Source organism: Diceros bicornis, chromosome 28, assembly GCF_020826845.1.
Source record: "Diceros bicornis minor isolate mBicDic1 chromosome 28, mDicBic1.mat.cur, whole genome shotgun sequence".
NCBI classification, from domain to species: domain Eukaryota; kingdom Metazoa; phylum Chordata; class Mammalia; order Perissodactyla; family Rhinocerotidae; genus Diceros; species Diceros bicornis.
Window position 1 is genome coordinate 37,426,398 of NC_080767.1, and position 18,577 is coordinate 37,444,974.

An 18,577-nucleotide genomic window follows, 5' to 3' on the forward strand; every position below is an offset into this window, starting at 1 on the left:
GCCCTTCTTGGACCCGGCCCCAGAGAAGTGGGGCCAGATGTGGTTGGGGGATGAGGCTAGCTCATCCCACAGGCTGGCGCCCTACTGGCACCGCACTGCGGACTCGGTGCCTCGGAAGTCAGAGTAGCCGCGGAGCAGAGGTCGCCCTCCCCATCCTGGCGAGGGCTTGCTGCCCCGGGGTCCCCTTCCCTCCGCTGACGGCGGACGTTGGCGCCTCCATCCCAGTTCCTGGTGTCTGGCTCTGGGGGCTCCCTGACCTTCAGTCATCCTGGTGTTTTATAGTCCCTGCGGTTTTGGTTGGTTTTGTTTATACTTTTTGGGTTTTGGCGGGGAGAGAACTTGAGATTTTTATGTATTTAAACGTCTCCTGGGGCTGGCCCGGTGGCACAGTGGTTAAGTGTGCATGTTCCACTGCAGGGGCCTGAGGGTTCGCTGGTTTGGATCCTGGGTGCACACCGCTCATCAAGCCATGCTGTGGCAGCGTCCCATATAAAAAGTAGAGGAAGATGGGCACGGATGTTAGCTCAGGGCTGATCTTCCTTGGCAAAAAGAGGAGGATTGGCAACAGGTGTTAGCTCAGGGCTGGTCTTCCTCACACACACAAAAATAATAAAAAATAAATAAATAAACATCTCCTTGTGAAATCCCATCAGACATGAGTGTGCAGAAACGTGTTCACCATAAAGAATGACGAGACGGTGACAGTGTGCCCGCCCCCGTGTGCCCGCCCCGGGCTGTCCCGTTGCCGGTTCCTCCTGATCACTCTTCCCGCGTCGCCCCACCCTGGAGTGACTCCGCCTGTGGTTCCTCCATCCTCACTTTCTAGTTTGGCCACGTGTGTGTGTCTAAGCAGTGTTTTTAGCGTTGCTCACATTGGACCGTCGTGTACATGGACTCCCACGGTACGAGTTTTGTGATTGGCTTTTCTTATCTAACGTGGGAGATGAGAATGGAAAAGTGTCGTCTGGAGGGCCGATTGATTTCCAGGGTTGGGGGACATTCGTCTGTTGTACTACAGGAAGGTGAGAGAGAAATAGGTAGGTACCTATTGGCCTTAAAATGTCTCCTTTATGTTCTCCCTGGAAACCCCAGGCTTTTCAGTGGCTTGGCCAGACTTGGAAGCTGGGATCTGAAGACAGGACAGGAGTATGTGGTTGTTCACCTCACAGCCCGAGTGGAGACGGACGCGCTGGGCGGCAGGGAGGCCCCTGTGGTCTTGTTTCCTCCACACGCCGTCCCCTCGCGCCGGCCGTCGGGCTCCTCCCTGAGGCGAGGCTCACTCCAGCAGCCCCGTTTCGAGGAGCCACAAGCCACCCCCTGCAGACTGGAGAGTTTGTGGGCCAACTGCTGCCCGTGTCTGCAGGCCCTTCCATCTGCCTGTGCTTCTGTCACAACCCTGCCCTGGAGAAACATTTGCAGGGTGCAGCCACCCAGAAAGTGTCGCTTCCCACCTTTGTTCTAGTTTGAACTCAGTGCAGTGTAAATTATCCTGCGAGTCTTACACTGCCTCGTTTGAGCCCCCTTCCTTTGAGGAAGCGAGTGGTGTTTTGGAATCCTCCCTCTGTCTGGCTCTTTTCTCTACTACCACTTGACCTGCAGCAGTGAGAAACGTGTTGGTTGTAGTGAAGGAGCAGGCAGCAGTCAACATTTTGTGTTTTTTTTTTTTTTTTTTTTTGTGAGGAAGATCAGCCCTGAGCCAACACCCATGCCAATCCTCCTCTTTTTGCTGAGGAAGACTGGCTCTGAGCCAACATCCCTGCCCATCTTCCTCCACTTTATATGGGATGCTGCCACGGCATGGCCTGACAAGCAGTGCGTCCGTGCGCGCCCAGGATCTGAACCCAGGCCGCCAGCAGCGGAGTGTGTGCACTTAACCACTACACCACGGGGCCAGCCCCAGCAGTCAACATTTTGGACAAAGCATGTTCTGGAAAGCTGCCAGGTGAGGTGTTAGGATGCAGTCTCCAGCCTTTCCTTGGATTTGACACCAGCGAGCAGCCCAGGTGAGGGGGTGTCTGGAGAGCCAGCACTGGGGACAGGGCTCTGCCTGGGGCAGTGGCAGGATGTGCGTGCGTGCTCTGAGGGGCACCAGGTTCCCGGGCAGAATGCTCCCAGGACCCTGCCCATCCCTGCTGCTTCCAGGGCCCGACAGAGGAGAATGAGGAAATCCCTGTGTTTCCTGTGTTCCTTTTTGGCTCCTTAGCTCTGAGGACAGAGCACATGGGGGCCTTTTCTCAGTTTCTGCTCTACTTTTTGTGACCCAGAGACGTCCTCAGCTCATGGGAGGTCATTGAAGTAAATGTCACTCCCTTATACCATCTGGACAGAGATAGAAGTGTTTTTTTTTTTTGGTGAGGAAGATCAGCCCTGACCTAACATCTGCCAATCCTCCTCTTTTTGCTGAGGAAGACTGGCCCTGGGCTAACATCCGTGCCCGTTTTCCTCCACTTCATATGGGACGCCGCCACAGCATGGCTTGACAAGTGGTGCGTCAGTGCATGCCCGGGATCCAAACCCAGGCCCGGCAGTGGAACATGCGCAATTAACCGCTATGCCACCAGGCCGGGCCCGAGACAGAAGTGTTTAAATCAGGGCCTAATGGATGCAGCTCTGGAGAAACAGCTCCTGACACACACAAAGTGGCTGCTGAGTGCCAGTTGCAGCCTTTGCACTTTAATCCCAGGACTGAGAGGGCACTGGCAACATGGCTTATGGCCTCCCCTTCTCTGAAAAGGACAGCAGAGGCCAGGGAGGAGAAGGAGAGGCATCTTCTAGGCGGGGTGGGCCGAGCCGGGGCTGGACGTCCTCACTGCTCAGGACGCACGGGATGTTAATCCCCACAGGGCTGGGCCTGCTATCGCTGTCCTGCCTCCCCCGGCTCCTTCCCTCACTCAGATCCACACCATCCATCTTCTGCGGCAGCAGTTCAAAGTCTGATCTCTAGGCTGCCCCGTAGATTTCACAATTCCACAGATCTCTTTTGCTTTAATGAAAAAAAAGGGGGGCATACTTGAAACTGCCTGCCTCTGCACACTTCCATTTCCTCCCTAGCCACCCCGTCGTTAGGGACCCTCGCTCGTCCTTCTCTCCTTGCACGCTCTGACTTCTCGTCCACTAGGGGTCGCCACCGCCACAGTGCAGCCGAGCTGGCCGACCTGGGTGCTGCCGGCAGGTGGGGGAGGCCGGGGGAGACCAGCCCTGCCCGCCCGGGGCGGCTGATGTGATTCCCAGACCTACCGGAGGAGCCTGACCGACAGGTCTGCTGCATCACTGGAACCTTCTGAGTCAGCTGTTCCTGTGCCTGCAGAGGCGCCCGCAGGAGAGCAGCGGGGAGGGGGTTGTCTGGCAGCCCAGCTCCTCGTCGCCGCCGCTGTTTTCAGCCCCAAAGGGGCGAAAAGTGGGTCACCAGAAAGTTCAGGTGTACAGTGGGGTGAGGTGCCACCTCCCCAGAACACCTGAACCAAATAGGTGCATAAAGATGGGACAAGCCAGGCGCGTTTCCGACCCCTGCGCGCAGTGTGAAGACCTAGAGCTCTGAGCTGTGGAGTTGTCCCCATATCAGAGTAACGAACGCCATCGCGGGAGCCGGGAGCAAGCTCTGGATGAGAGCAAACACCTGTGAGCTGCTGCAGGTCGACCAGGTGCCTTCCCATGGTCTCATGTTCTCACAGCAGCTCCCCAAGGAGTCGACATCCTCACCCCTCAACCGAGGAAACTGAGGCCCACAGAGGTGAGGCCACGTGCCCCCAGTCAGCAAACCCAGCTCCCAGCCCCTCAACACTGGAGGCCCTTCAGGGAAGGAAGGTTCTAAGACAGGCAGAAACCTTCCATCTCCTCCACGGAGACCGTTGGAGACTATCCTGAAATGTGGCAAAGCCCAGAAAGAACACACTAGAAACAGCCTTCCTAGATTTACCTTTTGCTCACAGCCTAGACAAGAGGCCTCAGTCAGGACCACAGTCAAGGCACCTATTCCCTTCACTACACTCTGACTGAGAACCACGACTTCTCGATGGTTCCGTAATCCTACCCTCCCCGGGCACGGATGGCAGCAGTCTTCCCTGAGGAGTTAGCGAAGCTCTCGCTTGAAAGGCCAGTCACGTCCATTGTTGGAGGAGGCTAAGGCTGCAGTGAGGCCTGGCTGGTGGTCTTGGTGGCCTGGCCTCCCATCCCTTAGCAAGTGAGCCCACAATGGATATTAGCAAGGCTGCCCTGCTCGCACTGTGTAGCTGCTAATGTTTCACTCCGTCGACAACTATCTTCCTAAAACGGCTCTAAAGAGCCTCAGGAAATAGAGAGGTGTGGGCACTCACCAATTGCATCTTCCCCCAAAAGCCTGGGGTGAGATTTTCAACGCTGGTTATGGAAAGAGGGCCTCCCACTGCACACGTCCAGTGGGTTCTAGGCATGAGGCCCCACCCTTTAACCTGCACACTGTCTGCGGCTTCACAGAAACCAGTGATTATTCCAGCCAGGCCACCAAGGGGGTGAGCTTGAGCCCTGGTGACACCAGACCACCAATGAAAGGCAAACATGCTCCAATTTCACGGCCCCCACCCCCACGATAGGGTCCCTGAAAACCTAGAGTAGCTGCCAGCTGAATTTGCACGCAAGAAAAATTTCCGAGTCGTAAGGAGCCTCCCCAAATCCCTGGACTGAATCAACGTGGATTCCACCCGACCGAGGTCTCCGCGAGCTTTTCCGCCAGTGGGTGGGTGGGGTCTTGAGAGCTGGCTGGGTCTCAAGCCTCTCCCCAAGCAGATGGCAACACCCATCTTGGGTTTACACAGGAAGTCGGTGAGGTTCGGACCGGAATCGGGCCCAGGGAACTCCGCCTGCCTCCGTGACCCGGGTCACCTCTCTGTGCAACAAAACCATCCCAGGATACCGTGCCAGAAGTTATACTTTTATTTAACATTTAGAGGATTAACATATAGTTACAACGTCAATAGAAGCCTTCCAATGGAAGCACTGTATTTGGTTTAATTCCATCTCCAGAGACAAATGGGCAATTCCAGAACCTTTACAATGGCAACGGGCCGTTAACAACACTGAAATGCCTCTAAAGGTTAGAATTAGTGCAACACACAAATAAACCCAAAAGTTTAAAGGTGTTCAGCATCAGGTTAAAATAGAATTTTGGATCACCTTTTTGAAGTTTTTCGATGACAGAAGCACAGGAGGCAGAGCCATTAGGAAACATGAAACCAAAATTTCTGGAAAAATACTTAGCTTCAACATAACTTTTTCATGTTCAGTAAACTTTCTCCTGTAATTACAGATGTTACCAAAAGGCATTAGCGACCTCTGCTAATGAGACAAGCTACAGCTTCTCTCACCCAAGCACACCAACCTGAAAACTTCAGGATGAGCATGGTAAAAACCTGAAGGAAAAATCCCATTACAACTTTCCATGCCTTTTTATTTTCCCATCCTGCAAAGGAAAAACTGGGTAAATGACAAGTTCCTCTCCTGCATTTTGTTTTTAAGTCATTTTCAGGGCAGATTCTTTAAAAATTAGTCACTCTTACAACACAACAGTCTTCTAGCATTGGCAGAGAAATGGCAGGCGGTGGATATGAGGGGAGACGGAGAAGCAGGTGGGAAATTCCACATTTCTACTCTACGTGAACTGCTCCCTAATAACCTATAGATGATTTCACAGTAGGATTCCCAGAGTAAATGATATATCTCAACTATCCTATAATAACTTATGTCCTTTAGTAAGCCCAGCTGGTACAGCACTGCCCGTTCCATGTGGCCACACAGACTGGCAGAGAAGCGAACTCAAGGTTAACATTGCCAAGCACTCATATCCATTCTTTTCTGGACGCAGGTGACACAGAAGAAAAAAAATGGTGCAGGGGATACAAGAGGATACAAGCATATTCTATATTGGTTTAACAGACCTTAAAAGAACAAATTACTGCAGCTTATACCTTTTTCCCTACACTGCAAGAAAGTAACCTATCCTGACCCCTAATAAGAAAGATGCAATGCACATGCATTACTGAGGCTCTAAAACCAGATTTAAAAAAACCATTTAGCATCCTTGCGGATTGGAGAGTGGTCAGCTTGACTTGGTGAAATTCAGGAGTTCCTGGTGATACCTGGTCACCCTGCGACGGAGGAGCCCTTCGTGGAGCCGCTGGGACGGCCCGCATTAACCACCACCTGTTGGGTTGCAGGGACACAGGTGAGGCCCTGACACCTCTCACCCGTTGGCGTCCTGGCTTGCACGTCATCTGCTAAGCCAGTCCTCTCTCGAGACTGATGAGGACCACGCCTGGGCCGCCCGCAGGGGGAACGGAAGCCGCTGCTGATGTAGCAGCCGCGGGGCGCCCACGGCTGCAGAGCAGGTGGCTTTCAGTCCCTGTTCTAGCCTGGCTCGGGAAGAAAGAGTGACAGAGGCTCGTGCTCACTGGCTCGCCTGCTTTAAACCTGAAGCCACTTCCTCTTCCCCTCCTTCCCCTCGGCGTTTGCTTGGTGTCTGGTCACCGAGCTGCTCCCGGAGGTGGTGTGTGGTCCATCTGGTCTGCTTGAGCAACCATTTTCTCACGGAACGAAGGCCCAACCCTTAGGACCTGTCATTTCTGTCCTGGTCCCTTTGGCTCCCGTAAGACTTCCTTGTCTTGGGTTCATAAATGTCGAGAAGAATTGAGGATGCTCGAGGTGACCACCTAGTTACCAAAAGCCAAACAAGAGAAGAAAGATGCTCGATCTCATCCTTGGGCTTCTGATGGCGTTCTCGTTCACGGAAACTCACAGCCAGCGATTTCTCTTGACTGTTTCTGCACCAAATAAGAGAAGCTAGGCTGCTCTAAGGCATGAGTGGCCACAGGCTACACGACCTCACATTTTCCTCAAAGATCCATAACAGGAAGGAAACTTAGCTCAAAAAGCAAACTCAATTAGTTCCGCGCGGCCTGAAGAGCATGTGACAAAAAGCAGAAGCTGTAGCTACAGGGTCACTTGAAGGACAAGCGCAGGGTCTTTGGTGACAAAAGCACTAAAATCCTAAGATGCAAATCTTGGAATTCACGGCAAGAGGGGGATTTTCACTTTGGAAGGAGCTAACGCAGAGGGGGGACACTCGTTCACAAAGCACCACGCTCTGCAGTTCTCATTAACGGGGAATCAGCGGGAGAAGGTGGGCTGGGGCTTCCTTGACCCCATGAACGGTGGCCACAGTCAAGACGGCAGGGCTGGCCCACGAGCTGGCATCTGACTTCCACTGAAGACAAGGCCCCTAACAAACATGTGTGTGTGCATGTGTGTATGTGTGTGCGCATGCAGGTGCGTGCACGTGTGTGTTCCCCAGTGCCCACCATGGACACTCTCCGGCGTGAAATGTGGCAAAGGCCAATGTTTAGCACGAGGTGAGGACCCATAATCAGAAAAGGACCACAGCATACTCAGTGGGCTTGGGAAAAGATGAGTCCTTTCTAACGTGAACGACATGGGAACGCACCAGTGATGTCCGGGCACTCAATCCACCTGGCGCACTGACCCTCCTTGTCCAGATTCTGTTGGTCTCCCCAGGACACCAGTGGCAAAGTTTTCACAAAAGGCACAGTGTGAACCGTGGACGGGCCAGGATGCGCCCGGCGGACTGAGAGCCCGCGAAGGAGGGGGCACGGGTCTAGCCACCTTCCATGGCCCTGCGAGGGGTGGGGACCGGACGGGGATGGACCTGACCCCAAAGAGGCGGCCAGACTGGGCCATGGGAGGAGCTGGGCCACGAGGAGCATGCTGTAAAAAGAAAAAAAAAGAAGAGGCAAGCAGCTGCACAGTGTGGGGATGTCACTTCAGGCTGAGGTTCCGAGGGCCACACTCCGGCGCAGCCCAGGAGCAGTCTGAGGGCGCGGGCGCCGGGCCTGTGGAGACAAGCAGACCGAAGGGTTTCTCCTGGGAAGGCTCCCCGAGGCTCTGGCTCCACAAACACCTTTAGGAATCTACAACACAAAAAGAAAAAGAGAAACACTGTTAGCAAAGAAGGAGGCAGGTCAGGGGCGGGCAGGCTGCCCTTGCTGCAAACTGCACCGCCCGGGGTGGCAGGGGAGGGGAGGGACATTTTTAGAGCAATTGGTTACCACAGGGCATGTCTGAGATAAGAACTTTCACGGTTTTATCTCCATTCAGTAGCTAGTCTTTCTTCCAGGGGTCAGAGAAGCCCAAATGGCAGACGATGTGCCCACCCACCCTAACGCATCTTGCTAATAAATTGAGATTTGAGGGAAAGAAAGAAATGTGATCAGCTGTCCAGAATGATGGAAGGAACACAACAGCTAATTCTCTGATTGACGCTCTTGTTCTTTAGCAGTAAAATATAAAATCTTTGGTGAAAAGAAAAACTTGTCATTCAATGTTTACTCAGCAATAAACAGTGAAAGTTCTTAATCTTGAGGGGGTAGGGGAGAAACGAGAGAGACAGACCCTTGAAGCCCTCAGGTGCAGGAGACACAGAGAAGGTGTCATCATTTAAAAGGAGGGAAAAGGCAGAATTTAAAAAAAGCATTTGGCCAGGAAATTCCCCATTACTGAAGACGAAAGAGTTAAATGCTCGTGTTACACAGAATAATTTTCTCAGAAAGGAGAAAAATCATTTAAAATACACAATACTGAGAAAAATATAACGTTTATTAGAGAGGCAGATACGAGGGTACAACTAAGAGGTGCCAGACAGTCTTTTCTTTTAGGATAAGAATAGAGAGAAACAATCATGTTGGCCATATTCAAACAAAACTTACTCAGAACCCAAGTGTCTATAATAAACCCAGTGTGGAGCAGCCGGCAGGGGACCTAGCTACCAGTGTAACAGTCCTTCCGGCTTCCCCCGCAGTACAAAACAAAAAGGCCATTAGGCAGCAGAATCACCAATAAAACAAACATAAAAGAGTAAAACGTTAAAACAACACATTCAAGTAATCCTTTTAGTTTTTAAATTGCAGTATATACAAATATATGGGGGGGGGGATTATGGACATATTTAACAGAGAGCAATTTTAAAAAGCAAAACCATAAAAGAGGATAGTCACAATCCAGTCGACCAATTGGAAGTTACTCTAGTCTAAATATTTTGGCAGTTATTAAATAGTCACATCGTAGACACCACACACACACAGAAAATGCGCCGGCATTACCAAAAACGAACATACTGCTTTGAGTGGGGGGCGTCCTAGAGCAGCAGCCCGCCCGCTGGGATGGATTTAAGGGGGGCCATGTTTGTGAGGGATTTATAAGCAAGGTAGGGAAGAAAGGCTTCTACATATATGTTATTAACTTCTAAATGTTTCTCTAAAATAAAAGCAGAAAACTTTATAAACAAGCGGAGACTTTGCTGCTTTTATTTTAATAGATAACTGTTGGAAGAAAACAAAAGTATATTTTGGGTGGAAATAGAAATTCCTGATTCTCTGGGAATTGTTTCCATGCTTTTTCTAGTGCTTCACGCATTGACGAGATGGAATTGAAGCTACGAAGTATCTTTCACTGTCTAGTCACCATTACAGAGATTCACCTGTTAGAGGTACCAAGGCACGCAACTTCAAATAATGATCTTGAATTTCCATGCCCAAACCACCCACCCGTCCCTGAAAACCAACTGAACTATTTTCTGAATCACACTTGTACAACTCTAAAGAAAAAAAAACAACTTCATGAAATGTCATACTTTTCAAGGTAGGCTTTTCAAAAGCTAACATCTTGCCCTGTTTTAAGACTTTGGTGTTTAGTTTGCTTTCTCCAATAGCTCACAGTCCGGAAATGAGTTCATCATGGGACAGAAAGGTTGGATTTTAATAAGTTAGGTCTCCCATTCGCTGGGTGACATGGCTACAGCTGTGACCACCTACTGCTCATTAAAACAAATCCCTGCGGTGTAAGGGTCAGCTGACTTGATGGCTGCAATACTTAAAAAGGAGACCTGAACCCATTCCCCTGAGAGGCCTGGGGTCAGGAGGAGTGGCTTTGTCAATATCATGTCAGCAGAGGTGTAATAATTCAAAAGAGATGTGAATTACAAAATAGTATTTACAAAATCAATGTTTCCTGCTTTTGATTCTGTGCTACAATTGTGTCAGATATGACAGTGGAGGGAAACTAGGTGAAGGGCACACAGGATCTCTCTCTACTCTCTTTGCAACTTCCTGAGCATCTATAACTATTTAAAAATAAAAAGCATTTTAAAAATCAAGCTGTCATTGAGTAAAGCTGACTAAATTTCACTTTGGTGGCCCTTGTGAAATGGCAGTGAACTTCTGCTAGAATCTGCAACCAGCACCCCGAACTCCTGCCAAGTCCAGCCCCTGATGTGCTGCTGTCACTTTTAGAATCAGCTTTAAATGGATGTGAGCTTATGAAAGCAGCCCACAACGGAGAGGCGAGGAGCTAATTTCCTATTTGACATGAATAATTTTCAAAGCCAAACAAAAAGAGAATCTCAACCCACCATCTTCATTCTGACCCATTTATAGCTGGTTCTCTGTGATCTTAGGGCAGATTCTCAAAATGGGCACAAACACTGGGCTTGGTACCCGTCTATGCATGTGACCAACTTCACTACCTATCTGGCCAATTTAAAAATGCAAATCCCCATGTGACCCAGATTCCTTTAAAGATGGGGAAACATTTTATTTTGTTTTGGCTACAATTGATTATATAAAATGAGCTAGAAATTCTAAAACAATTTTCAGTAAATTCACACTTTGGGTTTTACAGATGCCAATGATTAAAAAAAAAAAAAAATCCCCTTTGAAAAGTGATGTGCAGAGGGTCTGTGTGTAGAAGCAGATGTTGCTGTCCCAGGTTCTATTTATAGCCCCACCGGGGGAGGTGCAAGCTGAACACTTGCCACAAAACCTCCAACAGAACAGAATGAAGTACTTGGTTAGCACATCTGATCAACTCTGTCCACTGGTGGAGGCAAGGTCAATAGTCATATGTAAAAATCAACTGGGTAAGTGACCAAATTTTTCCAGATTTCAGTTGGCTGTTCGGGACCACATAGGCATAATAGGATAATCATGATTATCTAACAATGATCTTAACCACGTTTAAGTAAAAATACACACTTTCGGTACCAATAAAAGAATCTTATTTACTTCTTTACTTAAGAAGGGGAGGTTTTATTTATGACTTCCTCCAAAGTGAATGAATATAAAATTTAACAAACTAGCGTAGTTCAATTTATTAAGTTACAAAATGTAACATTCTAAGGTAGTTCAATTTATAGCAGGTACTAGATATAAATGAGAGAACTGAAGTCTTCTGTACCCCTATGATGTGAGTGGACTTGTAAATTCAGGAATATTGATTAGAAGCTAGAAGGCAACTTTGTTTTGTTATCTACAGATGCTGCCAAAAGAAGAAATGTTTATCAGAATACAAATGACACACTTGCAAATTGGCAGTTGGCAGCCTTCCACAGAAAACTCCATCAGCAAGTGAAACTTGATTAGAGGCAAAACTAGCCAAGGAAATGAACGAGTCCACTGTGTGGCTGTATGGACATGCACTGCCGTGTTCTCCATCCAGGCTTCTGAAGAACTGCCTGTAACAGTCACAGTTGTGGGGAGAAACAACTCCAATTTTTACAAAAAAAATTTTTAAGTTGTATTAAATATAAGTCTTAGCACCTTTGGCATTTTTGTCCAAATAGACCTCGACGTACGAAGTGGGGACATAACCCTCTTCATCTTCACTTCTCCGAATGCGAGTCCACCCATCACCTTTGTCTTCCTCTATAACATACAGTGTTTCTCCTTCAACTACTGAAATGGTTCCTTCATTCTGACCTGAAAAAGCAATATCAGAATATTTTAGGTTTCTTGTCGAATCCAGACGGAGAGCAAACAGGGAGCTTTGCAATGAAACACGTGCAGTACAAGACGAGGGCCATGCTCGGATGCATAGCCCCTCACCCCTTGTCCCGCAACTTTCTCCTCCCACGCAGAAGCTTCCAGGGCCTCACCCTGCATGTTTCTAAGGGCTCTTCTCTATTTCCTCTAGGGAGCCCTCTCTCCCCGCTCCCAGAACAGTAGATGTGTTCCCCAGGGGAAGTCGTGGTGCTCTTCTCTTTTCTTCCTCCCCCTCTCGCATTTTGGGGTGAAAGTGCTCCTACAGCTTTAAGTGCACCTCTTTCCACAATATCCCCACTTCTCTCTCTCCCGAGCTGGTTCTTGTCAGTAGCTAAGGCTCCACTTCTCCTCTGCCTGAAGCACACCCGGATGTTGTCCTGACACCTGACATGCAACGTGGGGGAACCTGGCCTCGTCGTTTTTCCTCCCAGACTAGATCCCCCTGCTGCTTTCCCGTTTCAGCGGACATCTCCACTGTCCCAGGAATGCAACTTCGGGAATCATCTTTGATTTCCTCCCCTCTTTCCCCCCGACTTCCAATGGGTCACGAGTCTAAGCAGTGTGTTGACGGCAGCATCTCTGTGCCCATTCCTTCATCAAGGCCCCCGAGACCATTTGCCAAGAAGATTTCAGAAGATTAGCCACCTCTGCCCAAACAGCGCTCTGAAAGGCAAACTGTTTAGGGAGCTGTTGATGGGGGTACTGTGGGGGGCTGGGGGTGGTGTGGACATGAAGTAAAAGCGGAACATTTAACCTGGCACTTCTCTTTCTGGTTTTGTCACAATGAACATTTAGTCTGTTAAAGGCTCTGCAAAGTCCTGTAGTAAAGAAATCTGTAAAATTCATTGTCGCAGGTTTCCCACACTTGTCTGAGCTCTGACTGCTCCTCATAGCATCCTTATTCCATTCTCAGGACCTGCTGTCAAGGTTCACTGGTTTAGCAAACACTAGGCCAGCCTTTCTAACCATTATCCCTGTTTTCTGATTGAAACTACACATATGACAGTAAATGTCCTAGGGTTACAGCTCTGCTGGTGTCAACGTCCTGCTCAAGTACTGTCAATAGCTCCTCAAGGCTTGCCAAATAAAATCCAAATGTTCCTCTTACCCCCCAGTGGCACCCCTACTTTCTAGTCTCAAATTCCACTATTACCACCTAAGACGTCTGAGCTCCAGCCACAGGAACCCCACGCTTTCCTCCCCTCCCCTCCATGTCTGGCAATGCCCACGCCTCTGATGCACTGCTGCACGGACAGTTCTCTGAATCCTCTTCAGGTAGCGATCTTATCCTCCCCTGAGTCCCCCATCACTCTGTACCCCGCCTCTGCTAAATACTGCAAGCTGCCTCCTCCTATATCTGTGTCCGAGGTAGATGCCACACCATACCTCCTGCACCCCACCCCTTTGGGGGTCCTTATGAGACAGGTGCTCTCTAAGTATTGAATGAATGAATGAAATAATCATTATTCCACACTACTGGCTGCAATTAAGCTCACTGAAAGTTGATAAATTGCACAGACCAAAAGGCAAAATAGTCAACCACCAACAATAATAATAATACTATGAGCAGAAAAAAAGAGGAGTAGGGAAAGATCTGGAAGCTTCAAAGGAAGGTCTGATCACAGAAAGAGAAGAGTGATGCAGAAAGTTTATGAAGAGCGGGGAACTGGGCTGGCGTGTGTGCTACCTTCAAAGGTGTAGAGAGCTTTGCAAGTCCCTATGGCAGGGAGGGGCTCCTCATCATCGAACTCGTCGTCGAAGTCCGTGGCCAGCACCTTCACCTCACTCTCCTGACTCTGCTCCTCCGTGTAACTGCCATCCGGGCTGCTCAAGAGAGGAAAGCACACAGCAACTATAGCGACTGCCCCCAGCAAGGACCCGAATCCAGCCCGGCAAGAGCAAAGAGCTGGCAAGCCCCCGAGGGTTGGAACTAAGACCATCTCAAATCACCCTGCAGCTCTGGCACCGCCATGTGGAATTAGAACCCTGCACCGTGGGAAGAATCTTAGGTCCATCATCACAGGCACTTTGGTGTCCAACAAGTGCCTTACGCTCGTGTCCAGATTCCAAAATCGAGAACGGAAGACCAAGCAGAATTGCGCCCTGGCCAGAAGCAGGCCCTGCTCACATACTGTACCTCTCCCGGTCCTGCGCGCAGTTGTTGACGGTCGCTGGGTTCTGAGCGTCGTACATTCCGCTCTGTCGACGGGCCTGGTCGCCGCGCGCTGGGAGCCGGCCTTCAACCTCCGCCAGCCACGCCTGGAAACAGAAGCCATGAGAGACTGGCCTGAGCTCAGCTCAGGGCCCCAGCGTAGAGTCTTAAGGCTCCCAATTTGGGCTGCTGGTTGGTCACTGAAGCTGATTCGAGAAGGACCACATAGGGGTGGAATCTCCAGTGTATGAGAATTTGACTGTAAAATGTACCTACAGGCAACTATTTCCATTTCATCCCAAGATGGAGAAGTGGCAGCAAACCTCCATTTAGGCAATCGCTCCCACTGTGGCAGAAAGAACACTGGACCATGTTATGCTCTTGCGTTTTTAAACAGCTGTGTGATTTCGGATACATCACTTCTAGTTCCTTCCGGTTCCAGAAATTCTGTGACCATGAGGTCACACTGGGAAACATGAGGGTACCACCACACTGGAGCAGTGACTCAGTTTGAAAGCCACACTTCCCATTTTTTTAGAAGTGTAATTTTTTTTAGTAATGAAGAAACTTGTACATCAGAAATCAAAGTAGATAAAATTATCTTCGGCAGTATTTGAAATAGTCACGCTATTCAAAAGGCAGAAGAATAAAAATGACCAGAAAAGGACATTTCTAGGTTCTAAAAACTCAATCAAACATTAAAAACTTTGACGGATTCTAGAAAGAATGAAAAAAGCCCGATTTGACCCTTCATTGCTAGAAATAACCTATCCTGACTGGAATGATCAGTTACTAATTTATCTTTCCATGCTCTGTAGAGGTCTTTATTTACTTATTTACTTTTATAATTTTATTTATTTATTTATTTTTACCCCCAAAGCCCCAGTAGATAGTTGTATGTCATAGCTGCACATCCTTCTAGTTGCTGTATGTGGGATGCAGCCTCAGCATGGCCAGAGAAGCGGTGCGTTGGTGCGCGCCCGGGATCCGAACCCGGGCCACCAGCAGCGGAGCGCGCACACTTAACCGCTAAGCCATGGGGCCGGCCCCTGTAGAGGTCTTTAAATTTGGGAGGAAAAAGAAACCTTTTGTCCACAGCTTTTGGGTGCTCCTCTATCTCCTTAAAACATTTATTATTTGTGTTTCCTAGTCATTGTCACTTCTCATTTGAGTTTCTTACTGGTTTTCATATATATGTCACCTTTTGATAACGAGTCCTTTGAAGGAACAATAACATATTTCAACAGATTTTTAAAAACGGTTTTTTTTAATTTACTGAGATGATGGACAACTGTATACTCCCAACTGTATCCATTATCAACATGAAATGAAGGAGAATAAACTTAAGTGAAACACTTAAATTAAAAAACAACCCTGAGGGGCCGGCCCCATGGCTTAGCGGTTAAGTACGCGCGCTCCGCTGCTGGCGGCCCGGGTTTGGGTCCCGGGCGCGCACCGACGCACCGCTTCTCTGGCCATGCTGAGGCCGCGTCCCACGTACAGCAACTAGAAGGATGTGCAACTATGACATACAACTATCTACTGGGGCTTTGGGGGAAAAAAATAAATAAATAAAATTAAAAAAAAAAAAAAAAAACAACCCTGAGGGCCGGCCCGGTGGTGAAGTGGTAAAGTTCACATGCTCCGCTTAGGCAGCCCAGGGTTCGCTGGTTCGGATCCTGGGCGTGGACCTACTCACCGCTCATCAAGCCATGCTGAGGCGGTGTTCCACATAGAGCACCTAGAAGGATGTACAACTACAACATACAACTATCTACTGGGGCTTTGGGGAGAAAAAAGGAGGAAGATTGGCAACAGATGTTAGCTCAGGGCCAATCTTCCTCAAACAAAACAAAACAACACTGTATACAAACGCAACTTCAACCAGCGTCAGTTTTAGGGACCCAATTAAAATAGGATATCTTGAAAAGCAGGACACTCCATGGATGACAGTGTATTTTTCCTTTTATCGTGAAACACCCCGACATTTCCAGTTGTATCTCTCTCAGTGAAAGAAACGTTGGCCCCTACCATACACACTTCATGACACCTCTCCCTTCTGTTTCTTTTTTTCCAACGAAGCTTTTTCATACCTCAAATTTCTGAGCCTCTAGTCTCAGTTTTTCTATATTTTGGCTGACTTCTGCTAATTTGTGATCCAAACTGGCCGGGTCCCCCATCTGAGGGTTCTTTAGGTAAACGTCTTTCATTTTCGTTATGGCATCTCTGAAAAAAAAGAACGAGCAGAGCACGGTGAAGGTTAATGTCATCAGCCAGTGACATCCTCCTGCCACCCTGAAAACATGTGAATGGGGGCGTGGGGAGACGGTACCTGAGTGTGCACTGGAAGAGAATGCTGGGGCCAGCTTTTACTCTAAAACTCCTGTATAAGAATCCTGCTACCAAAGTCTATATAATCCAGAGAGTGATATTTAAATTTCAGTTGCCTTTTCTGAATGTGTCTCTCTATTGTTTTCAGCAAGTGAGAGACATAAATTCATCCCGCCCCTCCCCCTGCCCCAAACAACAATAAACAAAACCCAAATATTTCCATGTGCATATTCCTTATGCAAACCAAAGCTACAGCTGGCATCTCGGGCCTTGTGGGCTGCAGTGTTTACCTCATGAAGGAAGCAGTTAATTGCTTTGGAAATTTTATTACACACTATGTCAACTATTAAGAAACCAAAGCCACAGTTGGTATCCAAGACGGGTGGGCAACAGAGCCTGAAAGCTATGTATTGCAAGGCTCCACACCTTCCAGAATCCTGTTCTGGACGCCCACCCACAGCAGCCCGCGTGAGGAATCCCTAGGGAAGCGTTATCTCTAGGACCAAAGGGCTCTGCTAACTTGACCCCAGCTTCGAGGGACTTTCAGTAGGGTTTAGTTGTTACAAGTTTAGAGCAAATGATGCTCTGCCAGGGGTAAGGGGCCAACTTTAATGAGCTTCAGCAAAAGAAAATCTAAACCAATCATACAACACAAGACCAACAAACCAAAGCATATTTTGAGTCACGGGAAATAGCTGAACTGAAAATACAGAAATAACAGGGAGAGGATTTCCACAAGTCCTCACCACCCCTCTACCCGGCTCCCTGCATCCGAGCCCACGCAGCCTGCACCCCCAGTGGACCCTGGGGAACTGTCCGCTCTTCCAGAAGGCCACGCCCCCACTAGAGCCCTCATCCACTAGCATTCCCAGCCCCCTGACCTCGCCCCACTTCCTTTTTCTTTCCATAACGTGTCACTTTCCAACATTATATCATTGACTTTAATGCTGATGGTCTATTGTCTGTTCTCTTACTAGAATGGAAGCTCTTCGTGAAAGCTCAATGGGCTTATGCCCTTCTGTTAACCTGACACAGCCCCAGGGGCAGGACAACACTGGCACATAGCAGATGCGCAATAAATGTTTGTTAGATGAACACATGTTCTTACAACAAACAATCTGTAACATCGTCCCCCTTTACCAAGTTCCTCTCTTGACTTCATGGCCTACCCCTCCAGCCACCGCCCTATTTCTCAGCAAAACTTCTCAAGAGTTATCTAACTTCATTATCTTCCGTTCTTCTCTGGGTCTCTCCTGATCAATCTTATCTCTCCAGAAGTTTATCAATTATATTAATCTTTTCAAGGAACCAACTTCTGTGTCTGTTGATCCTCTCTGTTGAATGCACATTTTTTTTTTGTGAGGAAGATTGGCCCCAGCTAACATCTGCCAATCCTCTTTTTTTTTTTTTTTTTTGCTGAGGAAGACTGGCCCTGGGTTAAAATCCATGCCCATCTTCCTTTACTTTATATGGGACGCCGCCACAGCATGGCTTGACAAGCGGTGCGTCGGTGCGTGCCCGGGATCTGAACCGGCGAACCCCGGGCCGCCACAGTGGAGCGCACGCACTTAACCCTCGCACCACTGGGCCAGCCCCTGAATGCACATTTTTTCTATTTAATTAATTTATACTCTTTCCTTTATTATTTCCTTTATTCTATTTTCTTTGGTTTAATTTGCTGTTCTTTTTCTAACTTCTTGGATATGTAGCTCACCAATTTTTAGCTTTCTTTGTTTTCAATATGTATTGAAAGCTATAAATTTCCCTTTATAAGCATGGCTTTAGTGACATCCTGGAAACTGATAAGTGGAATGTGTGTTTCATATATTTTTGTGAGGAAGATCAGCCTTGAGCTAACATCCATGCCAATCCTCCTCTTTTTGCTGAGGAAGACTGGCCCTGGGCTACCATCTATGCCCATCTTCCTCTACTTTATACGGGACGCCGCCACAGCATGGCCTGACAAGCGGTGTGTCAGTGCGCACCCGGGATCCGAACCCGGGCCACCAGCAGCGGAGCGTGCACACTTAACCACTACGCCACGGGGCCGGCCCCTCATATATTTTCTAATATCTATTATGACTTTTTTCTTTAGTCTCTGTGTTATTTAGAGCTACATTTCTTAATTTCAAAATTTTTGTTATTGGTATCCAGCTCAATTGCAAGCTTCAGAGAACATACCTTGCCTGGTATCCATCCTTTGATGTTTGAGATTTGCTTTATGAAATCAGAGTAT

General features: G+C 48.5%; 1 protein-coding gene across 12 annotated transcripts in view; it reads right to left on the reverse strand.

Annotated features, from left to right (window-relative positions):
* Window positions 1-4,859: 4,859 nt before the first annotated feature.
* The window catches only part of FNBP1 (formin binding protein 1), a 125,915-nt gene continuing 112,197 nt past the window's right edge, over window positions 4,860-18,577 (reverse strand). For 6 of the 12 annotated variants that reach the window (XM_058524281.1, XM_058524279.1, XM_058524277.1 and 3 more), the window contains 4 exons: window positions 16,104-16,236; window positions 13,996-14,117; window positions 13,546-13,682; window positions 10,335-11,795 (listed from right to left, as the gene is read on the reverse strand). In XM_058524281.1, coding sequence (XP_058380264.1) covers window positions 11,617-11,795; window positions 13,546-13,682; window positions 13,996-14,117; window positions 16,104-16,236 — 571 coding nt within the window. In that variant the 3' untranslated portion in view covers window positions 10,335-11,616. Of the gene's footprint in view, window positions 7,956-10,334; window positions 11,796-13,545; window positions 13,686-13,995; window positions 14,118-16,103; window positions 16,237-18,577 lie in introns of those variants that run through there. The other 6 variants (XM_058524278.1, XM_058524280.1, XM_058524276.1 and 3 more) reach the window with 2 other exon arrangements.